The sequence below is a fragment of the Musa acuminata genome, chromosome BXJ2-6 (assembly GCF_036884655.1).
Source record: "Musa acuminata AAA Group cultivar baxijiao chromosome BXJ2-6, Cavendish_Baxijiao_AAA, whole genome shotgun sequence".
Classification (NCBI taxonomy): Eukaryota; Viridiplantae; Streptophyta; class Magnoliopsida; order Zingiberales; family Musaceae; genus Musa; species Musa acuminata.
The window spans coordinates 36,903,995-36,915,580 of record NC_088343.1 but is presented as its reverse complement, the minus strand read 5'-3'; the positions used below and the strand labels follow the sequence as shown (position 1 = coordinate 36,915,580).

The following is an 11,586-nucleotide window of genomic DNA, read 5'->3' as shown; positions in this document are numbered from 1 at the left end:
TGAGCTTAAGTGGTCCAAACTCTCTATTGGGCGACACGATAGGTCCTATGATGGTTACATCCTATTGATCAATGACATCATAGACAACATGTGAAGTAGTGTACAAGTGTGACATTTGTGGTCACTAATTTGTCACATCTCATCATCTCCGCATAAGAAGATAGCTCTGTTGTAACAAGGGATTAGTATATTTATTAGCAACTAGTCCAATATTCTTATAACCAAGTCTAGTCTCAATTGTGTTCATATACATTCATAATTCTTCTATCATGGGATTAATTGAGACTAAAAATGAACCTGCCTATGGATAATCGATTTAAAAGCTACTTAGAATAATCGGTTTGGGTTTTAGCCAAACTTAGATATATAACTTTGACCAATATAGCATCTTAATTAGCTAATATTTATTAGCAATACTAGTAGGCATAACTAAGTTTTACTCAGGTTAATTATATATTATCTTTCGTAATTAGTTACCCTTAATATCTTAATTTTTATATTTTTAAAAATTATATTGAGATTCATATATTTATGAAAGTGAAATATTTAACTCGATTACTCCAATAAAACTATTCTCTCTTTTAATTTTTAATCATGTAAAATTATCATTTTAATCTTGTATAAGGATTTCAATGTTTCACTTTCGTAAATGTAAGGATCTCAATATAACGTTAGAAAGTATAGGGATCGAGATATTAAAGATAATTAATTTATAAGGATAATTTATAATTAACCCCCTATCAAGAGATACCTTAGCAATTAATGAATCTTAATTGCTGGTGGAATTGTCTATTCCATGTTTTATGATAAAAAAGAATAATTAGCATATGATCAAAAATCAAATTTCTTAAAACTTAATGATGTATCTTGGTCTTTTAATACCATCATCAACATCATATAAGTATTATTTTTAGCAATCATCATGCTGATGTTGTCCTTTTATCCATCTGTTGGTATCATTAATAACTAATTTAAGGTATTTATTTTGAGTCTTTTGAATGTTTGAATAATTTAAGGTATCATTTTGTTTTTCTTGTCTAAAACATATTTCTTCAAAAGTCTTAACTAAAGAACTTGTTGCATGATTAAGATAATTAAATATTCTTTTCCTTCTGATCTATAGTGGGACATTGATGACTAGCAACATATATTTTTTTAACTTTTTTACTTCTTTGAGGATCTTATCCTTATATAAAGGTATGATGAACATTAGGTTTGATCTGATTAGGGAATGAAAAGAGGGTGATAATCTTCCTGAGAGTATTGATATGCTCTTATTGTATAAAACTTTTGTTTGATCTCCAAGGCTCATAATGATATTATTTTTAATGGAGTTAGTTAGGTCTTTTCCTTCCTCCTTAGATTATGAAGTTGTTGTTTATGCAATGAATTCAACGAATTTACAAAAATGTAAAGGAAGTTGAAGTTAGTTGGTCTTGCCAAATTAGGATCCAATAGACTAGGCTTGTTTCTAGGGTGGGTTAAGGTAAGTTTTGATGGAGCTCACAATGAACCATCTCCCAAGGATAGGATTGGTTGGTTTTATGTTAAGATATACTAGTAGAATGTGTAGCCATGCTTTTAAGGTCATATAATATTATTTTATTTAAATTTTATTTTAATAATAATAATAATAATATCTTTCTTTCACTTTGAATTCTTTTATAAAACTGTGTGTTGAGTATTTTTTTATTGTCTTCTATTTAAAAGATATTTACTTTTTTTCATATTATTATTTGTTAGGTGATTGCCTTGAAAAAACCTATAATCACCAATAATTTTCTCCCTTAATATAAATTAATTATTATAAATAATATTTTATTTTATTTAAATTATTAACTTATTTATTTATGGAGTATGGTTAAGAAAATGATTAAAATTATTTTTTTAATCATGTGGATAAATTAAAAATTTTACCAATCGATTAAATTATTAATTAATTTATTTCATAATTACTGAGATTTTTACAAAGTAAATAGTTTAAGTTTTATTTTTGTACGTGAACCATAAAAACTAAATATTATATTTTTATTAAAATAAAATTTAAATTATTATTTATCTTTCGGAGAGAGAACTTATTTCTTCTATATAAAGGGGGTTTTTCTTCCCTCATAGTTGGCTAGTGAAAGAGGTAGGATCATTTATTTTTTTCTAACCAGATTTATGTTTTAAAATCTTGATATTAAGATTCTTATAATTTTATGATGCAGGTTTGACTTGCATCAAGTTGATATGCTAAACCAGGTCGACCCAACCCTTATGGTCAAATAAGACTTAGCTCATGTGACAATGTATGATCCAACCCATGTGACCAAGTATGGTCCAGTCCATATGGTCAACTCAGCTCATGTTGTTAAATAAGACTCAATCCATTTGACCAAGCATGGTCTAACCCATGTGATCTAATTTTTGTGGTCTTATTGATATTTTTTTATCTTATATTTATTTTGAAAATAATCTACTACCTTCTGATAGATCTGAGACCTAGGTGAAATAGACTTTTTCATTACTCGTAGCTCTATCAAAAAAATATGATCTTTTTTTTTTCTAATTTAAAAATATTTATTATTATAAGATAGGAATTTAAATTCAAAACTAAAATAAAATTTTATTTAACTTATGAATATTAAAGTAATAATATTTTTTATAAATCTAGGATGTGATAAAAACATTTTTTTTTTTGGTAGCGTGTTGGTTTTCCCTTTTACAGAACTATAACCTTTTTTTTTTAACAAAAGTGCCCTCAACTATTCTTTTGTTATTTTTCTCTTTTTCTCTCTCTCTCTTTAAATACATTCAATCGAACCAACATTTTCAATTGAATCGGTTTAATAAACTAAAATGTTGGACAGATTCAAAATAAAAAATTAAAAATAAATAATATAAATATACTAATTTATAGTATAAAAATATAAGTAATAATAAAATTATAAATAAATAACAAATCGGTTTAATCAACTAAAATGTTGGACAGATTCAAAATAAAAAATTAAAAATAAATAATATAAATATACTAATTTATAGTATAAAAATATAAGTAATAATAAAATTATAAATAAATAACAATTATCAAAAATAAATTATAAAAATAAAATAAAAACCAAATTATTAAATATAAAGTAAAATATAATATTATAATATTATTGATATAATTTAAAATCTAACAATTCCCAAATTTAGGGAAACATTGAAAATGGCTTACAAAAATCAAATAATTATTTTATATTTCAAAACTACTAAAATATATACTTTATTAATTTTAGTCTTTAAATGGTTGAATTTAGCCTCGAATAAGTAAATAGGATGCGATTGAAATTTTTCAAAAATTTTAAATTTTTTTATAAAACCTTGTAATTGACTAGGGAAGCCTAAATGATTTTTTTTTCCTATTTTTTGGACCACTAAAGAACCTATGTTTAGTTTTTTGAACCTAAAGGACTTATTTTTTAAAAAAATAAAAATAGGTTCTTTAATGGTCGAAAAATTTAAAAAGTTATTCTGAGCTTATTTAATTAATTACAATATTTTATAAAAAAAATTAGAATTTTTAGATAAAAATTTTTTGATTACACTGATTTTGAAGGGTTCCATAGGTTTTGGAATAGAACCCAAAAATAGTGCAATCTTATTCAAAATCATTATAACTATGATCAAACTTCATGTTTTAGGCCCAAAATTTTTTAAAAATTTTATAATAAGTTTTTTAGTCCTAAATGACCTTATTTTTTATTTTAGAATTATTAATAGATCACTTTGTATAATTTTAGCCATAAATAGACCAAACTTTTCTTTAAAAAATTCTATTTATGTACTACTTTTAGGGTTCAAGATGATTTTTTCATCGTAGACTCTTAGATATTATCATTGATTAATGGGCAAGTTTTGATGTTAAACAAAATTTCTTGATTTATAATTTCAGCATAAATTGACCCCAAAAAAAATTCAGCTTTTTTAAGTGCTCCATTAACCGAAAGTAGGTCCTCTGTTGGTCTAAAAATAAAAAAATAATTATTTACAAATTGAATAGATATTTTTAAGGTCTCATGAAGTTTTTGGAAAAAAAATTGAAATTTCAGTTTAAATTGATAAAAAAATGATAAAATCAGAAAAAAAAAAAAAAAAAAAAAAAGAGAGAGAGAAGAGCTTTTAAGGTTCAAAAATCTGAAATTATATTATTTAAGGGTCCAGAATTAGAAAATAGTTATTTTGAACTTCTATGGTCAACTACATGGTTTTATAAAAAAAATAAAGTTTTTGGAAAAAATAATTTCAGTTACACTAATTTGGAATAGGGTTGTAATGTTTTTGAATATGATCGAAAAACAATGTAACCCTATTCATATTTTGGGTCCAAACTTTTAGGACATCTTGAAAATGAGTAATACCGGCCTAAATGACCCTTTTTATTTTTAGAAATATTTAATACATCAATTTGGGTAAATTCAACCATGAATAGGCTTAAATATTTCAAAATTTTATATTTATATAATATTTTAAAAATTCTCTTAAATCTCATATTTTGATAATAAAATTAATTGATGAATTTGATGAACTAATATACTTTTGAGATAAGTGATATAAGAAACACATCAATCATAAACTTAGACCACTGAAGGGCCAAATATCGAGCAAGAGATTTAAATATTGTGTCGGAAGATTATAGTGTTAAACATTAGATATTGAGCTGGAAGATTAGTCAACATACCGAAAAAAGAATGAACTTTATACTAGACATTTGGATATCATATCGGAAGGATCATATATCATATCGGAAGTTTTCATAAAAATTTTGGGCAAAAATGTTAAAATTTCAACTTAAATTGGTAAAAAAAATACAAAAATTAGCTTTTAAGATTAAAAAATTGAAAATATGTTCTTTAATGGTCCAAAAATAGAAAAAAAATAGTTTTTGAGCTTATATGGTCAATTATAAAATTTTATAAAATTTTTAGAGGAAAAAATTTCAGTTAAATTGATTTTGAATAAGGTTACATTGTTTTTCCTAATATGACCCCAAAGACAATGTAACCCTATTCAAAATCAATGTAACTAGGGTTAATTTTCGTATTTTGTGCTCACAGTTTCAAAGATATCTTGAAAATGAGCTGTGGAGGCCTAAAGAACCTTTTTTTTTTTAAATTTTTAGAAATATTCTATATATCAATTTGGGTAAATTTAGCCAAAAATAAGTTTAAATTTTCAAAAATTCCTATTTATATAAGATGATTTTTCTTCATATAATCTCTTAAATATAATCAAAAATCCATTTGACAAGTTTTGACATAAAACAAAAAAATTTAAGTTATAATTTCACAATAAATTGATCAAAAATAAAAATTCAGATAAAATTAGTTTTTTTAAGTGCACTATCAACTAAAAATATGTCCTCTAATGGTCTAAAAAGAGAAAAAAATAATCATTTATGGATTCAATAAAATCAATTTAAATTGATAAAAATAATAATCATGAAAATTTTGGACAAAAAATTAAAATTTTAAATTAAATTGATAAAAATAATAAAAATAAAAAATAGCTTTTAATGTTGAAAAAAATGAATATATATTCTTTAATGGTCCAAAAATTGCAAAAAAAAATTTAGCTTCTCTAGTCAATTATAAGGTTTCATAAAAAAATTTAAATTTTTAGAGAAAAATAATTTTAGTTACAACTAGTAACTAAAATTTTAACCCTATACAATGTTTTGAATAGGACCCAAAAACATTGTAACCCTATTCAAATTAGTAAAACTAGGGTCAAGTTTTATATTTTAGGTCCAAACTTTTAGGATACCCTGAAAATGAGTTGTGTAGGCCTAAATAATTTTTTTTTATTTTTAGAAACATTGATAGATTAATTTGGCTAAATTCAGTCATAAATAGTTTGAATTTTTTAAAAAAATTTCTATTTATATAATATTTTGACAGTCCAAATCGATTTTTTGTCGTATAACCTCTTAAATATTATCATAGATTCGTTTGAAAATTTTTAAAATGAAAGAAAATTTTGAGTTATAATTTCAGCATAAATCAACCAAAAAATTAAAAATTAAAAAAATTAGCTTTTTTAAGCACTCTATTAACTGAAAATAGGTTCTTTAATGGTCTAAAAATAGAAAAAATAATTATTTAGAGATTCAATAGATATTTTCAATGTTTCATGAAAATTTTTGATAGAAAAAGCTAAAATTTCAGCTTAAATCGGTAAAAAAAAAGAAAGAAAAATTCAACTTTTAAGGTTCAAAAAAGTGAAAATAGGTTTTTTCATGGTCCAAAAATAAAAAAAAAAACAGTTATTTTAAGCTTCTCTCATCAATTACAAGGTTCCAATAAAACTTTCAAATTTTATAGGAAAAATTTGTAGTTACAATAGTGTTACACTATTTTTCAATAAGACCCCAAAAACATTGAATTCCTATTCAAAATCAGTTTAACTAGGGTTAGTTTTTATATTTTGGACTCAAAACTTCATAACACCTTGAAAATTAGTTGTGTAGGACTAAATGACCTTTTTTTATTTAGAAACATTGATACATTAATTTGGGTAAATTCAACCATAAATAAGCTGAAAAATTGTAAAAAGTTATATTTATATAATGTTTTGAGCGCCCAAGGTGATAGTTTGTCATATATCCTCTTAAAATGATCAAAGATAGATTTTGACAAGTTTTGAAATGAAATAAAATTTCTTGAATTATAATTTCAGCATAAATTGACCAAAAATAAAAAAATACAGAAAATTTAGCTTTTTGAAGTGCTCTATTAACTGAAAATAGGTTCTTTAATGCTCTAGAAATAGAAACAATAATCAGTTTGGGATCCAATAGATTTCGAGGTTTCCTAAAAATTTTGGTAGAAAAAATTAAAATTTTAGTTTAAATTGGTAAAAATGATAAATATAAGAAAAAAAATCAGTTTTTAATGGCATAAAACTGAAAGTATGTTCTCTAATGGTCAAAAATAGAAAAAATAATTATTTTGAACTTCTCTGGTGAATTATAATATTTAATAAAATTATTTATTATTATTTTTAAATCCAGTTACACTGATTTTGAATAAGGTTACATTGTTTTTTGAGTAGGACCCAAAGAACAATGTAACTCTATTCAAAATTAATGTAACTAGGGTAAATTTCCATATTTTAGGCCTAAAATTTCAGGACATCTTGAAAATGAGTTGTGCATGCTTAAATGATCTTTTTTTTTATTTTTTAAAATACTAGCACATAAATTTGGGTAAATTCAGCCATAAATAGACTGGATTTTTAAAATTCCTATTTATATAATATTTTGAGGGTCCAAGATTTTTTTTGTCATATAACTCTAAAATATGATTAAATATTTATTTAACAAGTTTTTACATGAAACAAAACCTTTAAGTTATAATTTCAGCATAAATTGACTAAAAATGAAAAAAAAGCAGCTTTTTTTACTGTTCTATTCAAAATTCCCATATATATATATATTCAAATATTTAGCCATATATATGGGAATTTTTAAAAAAATAACTTATTTATGGTTGAAATCATACAAATTAATGTATTAATATTTCTTAAAATAAAAAAGGATCATTTAGGCACAACTCATTTTCAAGACGCCTTCAGAGATTGGGCATATGAAGGTTGATCCTAGTTACATTGATTTTGAATAGGAATATACTAGTTTTGGGTCGTATTCAGAAAATAGTATAACCGTATTAAAAATCATTGGAACTGAAATTTTTTCCTCCAAAAATTTTTAGAACTTATTTTTAGTTTATTGAAAATAGGTCATTTATGTTCAAAAAACTAAAATAAATCCTTTGACGTTCCAAAATTAGAAAAAAAATAGTGATATTTGGTTTCTCTAGTCAATTATAAGGTTTTATGATAATTTTAGAATTTTTGAAAAAAATTTAATTACATCCTATTTATTATTTTCGGCTAAAATTAGTAAAATATAAATATTTTAGTGGTTTAAATACAAAAATAATTATTTTGGTTTTTGTAAGTCATTTTCATTGTTTCCTTAAATTTTGAAATTTTATATTTTATATTTTATTTAAATTATATTAATAATATTAACTTTGTATTTAATAATTTGATTTGATTTGATTTTTATGATTTTATTTATTCATTATTTTTTATTTATAATACACCAAAAATATGTATTAGTTTATATATATTAATTTTTATATTTTTAACCATAAATTGGTACATTTATATTATTTAAAATTTAAAATTTTTTATTCTGAATTGGTACAACATTTGAGTTGATCGAACCGATTCAATTGAAAATATTGGTTCAATTGAATATGTAAAATAATAATAATAATAAAAGAGTTTGAGAGCACTTCTGTTCAAAATAAAGACATGAGTTCTCTTGCCCAAAAAACCAATACAAAAGCCGAACTTTAGGGGCTTTTTCAAGGCAATCGCTCTTATTTATTTTTATTTACATTTTTATGTTTTTATGCTATTATTATTGTATCATTTTTGTGATTATTATTATTAGGCATGTCAGATGTGCATGAATTGATAGGAGCGAGAAGCTATCGCCTACAGGAGAAACTGAGGCAAAAGGAGCACTGTTCATTCACTCTTGATCTCATCAATGGCACTAGAAATGCCTTTCGAAGGCTTCTTCACGGTAGAAGATGACACTTCTTCTACATTCTCAAGCTTCGACACGGTAAGACTTCCCCTTTGACTTCTTCAAATGATAAAGGCTAGCGGGCACAGACCGTAGACCGCATCACATGTTCCTATCCCTTGGCGTTGTCTTCCACACCATTATACACCACTGTGACGTGGTGCGGCATCACCGTGGCGGCCACGGCATGGCCATTTCCCTTCCTCTGCTTGCGCCACAGGCACGAAGCACACCAACCTCGTCCCTCGAACGACCTCCCACGCACGCCGTGTTTGCTCGGTGAACGTCCATGTCGTTCTCATGCAATACTTATTTGTATTCTTTTGCAGTGCAAAATATTTCTTTTCCATCGAATCTGGGAACATTAATGCGGCGGCGGCCGCTGCTACTTCGTTGAGGCGGTGAGAGCAGGAGGAGATTGAATCTTGTTGCGCCTTTGCTTGAGCTGGTCGTGGTGGGAGACGATGGAGATTAGGCCGCTGAGCGGCGGCCGCATGTTGGCTCGGTACACCGCCTCGTCGTATGGCCTCCGGTAGAATCTCAGGAACGGCAGAAACGATTCTCGCTCCCTCTCCACTCTGCTCAGGCGCCCCTCTTTCTTGAACGAGAACAGCGTTGCCGGAGACTGAAAGAACGACGGCATCGGCGTCCTCGGCTGCGGCTGACGCGGCCTGCATGGCGGAGCTGAGGAAGGAGTGGACGGTATGCTCCGGCTGATGGCCGCGCCGGCAATGCCGACCCAAGGCGTCGACTGGGGGGCCGAGGAGGCAAAGGAGAACGACCGGGCGTTGAGCGGGGAGGCGCCAATGAGGGAGGGGCTGGCCGTGGGCACCACGGCGCTCCTGGTGGTGGTGGTGGTGCTCAGGTACCATGGCTTGAGCGAGTTGAGGTGGGAAACGGTGAAGGAGAACCGGGACGACGCGCAGCTGCCGACTTTGGCCGCAGCCGGATCGAAGCGGAAGGAGGCCGTCCTCAGGAGCGACGTGAAGGATCCGTCCTCGAGCGAGTCCTCGAAGTCCAGCGACGACACCACCGCCGTGACCGCCGACAGCTCGACGAACGGCCGAACGCCCTGAACGTCCAACCAGAATCACAATGCGTGAAAAACAGAGCTTAATTTTGTCCGCATCAAGATCGTATACCTTCCACAGACAAGAAAAGAGGGAGGGAGGATCGATCACGAAAGCCTTGTGCAGGCGCCCCGGGTAGTAGTCCGAGATAATCTTCAGCGTGCCCATAAACAATTGGAGGAAAGATTTCGGCGATCTGAAATAGCCTGCAGTAAACGAGAACAAAGAGACTCATGAGGGTCCACGACAAACTTGTCATGGAGAAGAGAAGAGTGAAGTTTGCAGGGTTTGATAGCTTACTGGCATCGAAAAGAAGCACAAACTGGTCTACATTTCTGGCCATGGATGATACAGCGACTTCCAGAGTGAAGACCAACAACCGAAGGAACCTGAAGGCGTTAGAACCACAAGACAAATCAACAGGAGATTGGAAGAAGTACGCGAAAAGGGAAGTGGAAACGCAGGTGTGATCGATCTTACGACTTCTGGGAACGAAGTTTCAGATAGTCTTGCTTGATGCGGAAGACCTGTAAGATGGATCGGTGTGATAGAAAAAAAAAGGTGCTGCCATGGGAGCAGAGGAGGTAATTGGAGCAGAATGTACCATGACGGGCCTGGCCTCGTCGTCATGACCTGCCACATACGCCATCCCATCAGCCAGCTCCGCATAGAACTCATCTGCTATCAAGTGATCTGTTCGGTTTTCGAACAAGGAAACGGTGATTAGAACGGGAGGCAAAGCAACAAAGGAAGAAGACAGAGCTGGCCGGTGTCAGAACACCGAAAACAGCTCTCGGGAAAAATCCGAAGGACTCGAACGGGACAGAGTCAAAAGCCATTTATTTCTTCTTTTCCAAAAGTTGTTTCGAATTACTTTTGCCAAAGAGAAACATTGGAAGAAGAAGATCAATCCAGAAATCAGAGCGTAAAAGCTTTTTCTTTTTGCATCAATGCTAAGAAATCATGAGTGAGGAAATGTAGCAATGAGAGCCACCGGTTCCAATGCTCTCCCTCCAAGAAAGAACCGCTCGGAGACGCTTGGCCACCTTCTTCACGCTGTCCCCTTCAGCTCTCAGGAAGCGTTCCACACACGCATAGCTGCAGAACTTCTCCTGCCACCATTGTCGACCCAAACAAATACAAGCCTCAGAATCTTCATACATGTTCCGTGAATCAAAACAAAAGAAACTATCTAGTTATGATGAACTAGAAGAAAGATTTGACATAAAGTTTACTTGTTTCACTGTGAGGGGAGCTTGCTTCTTCAAGACGCCGAGAACAGCCTCCACTCGTTCTCTGTCCTTGGGATCTTTCTTCTCTGTAGCAGCTCTCATCGTCACAGCTGATGGAATCAGAAGAACGAAGAGAGAGAGAGAGAGAGAGAGAGAGAGAGAGGAGCAAGAACAGCTGCTGCGTCAGAGGAGTCGACCCGATATTTATAACCGACGGCACCTCAGAGTTCATATCAACGGTATTATGCCCATGGCCCCGATATAACGGATCTGGTTTATACCTATAACTGTGATCCGGAACCGATATATCGGTCCGGCATAATAAAGCGAGGAGGTGACACATTAAAGTTCAAATCAACGGTATTATTCCCTTGTCCCCTATATAACAGAACTTGTGTTGTGCACAGGTACGCCTTTATATCTATATGTATTATTTCAAAGTATAATATAATCATTAAAAATTAAATATTTTAATCAAATATTTATTACTTTAGCATATTATGACATGATTTCATATCTCATGTACTAAAATCCAAATAGTGATGCCTTAACAGGGGAAAAAGAATACTAAGCACTTTGACTTTAACATTCAATTGGTTAGGTCGAGTGGGATCGTTCGAAGCGTCGACTTAGCAGCGGACACGTATCTCGACAGAAT

The 11,586-nt window shown here is 30.2% G+C and overlaps 1 protein-coding gene across 3 annotated transcripts; it reads right to left on the bottom strand.

The window, feature by feature from the left end:
- Positions 1-8,594: 8,594 nt before the first annotated feature.
- LOC103989044 (uncharacterized) lies at positions 8,595-11,073 on the bottom strand. Of its 3 annotated transcripts, XM_009407779.3 has the most exons (7): positions 10,932-11,073; positions 10,691-10,808; positions 10,301-10,389; positions 10,177-10,223; positions 9,997-10,085; positions 9,769-9,902; positions 8,876-9,698 (listed from the first exon to the last, which is right to left on the bottom strand). In XM_009407779.3, exons 1-7 carry the CDS (start codon positions 11,028-11,030, stop codon positions 9,012-9,014), a joined length of 1,263 nt encoding a protein of 420 aa, XP_009406054.2. In that variant the 5' UTR covers positions 11,031-11,073; the 3' UTR covers positions 8,876-9,011. The 3 variants fall into 3 exon arrangements, with proteins under 3 accessions (XP_064966719.1, XP_064966720.1, XP_009406054.2); XM_065110647.1 differs by having other exon boundaries at positions 8,595-9,902; XM_065110648.1 differs by lacking the exons at positions 10,691-10,808; positions 10,932-11,073 and having other exon boundaries at positions 8,595-9,698; positions 10,177-10,389.
- Between the last annotated feature and the right edge of the window lie 513 nt (positions 11,074-11,586).

Coding starts and splice junctions, on each gene's coding strand:
- LOC103989044 (XM_065110647.1), bottom strand. CDS start 11,030: ATGAGAGCTGCTACAGAGAAGAAAGATCCCAAGGACAGAGAACGAGTG. Junction 10,390..10,690: donor GAGGGAGAGCATTGGAACCG/GTGGCTCTCATT, acceptor AAAACCGAACAG/ATCACTTGATAGCAGATGAG. Junction 9,903..9,996: donor TGTGCTTCTTTTCGATGCCA/GTAAGCTATCAA, acceptor CGTTTACTGCAG/GCTATTTCAGATCGCCGAAA.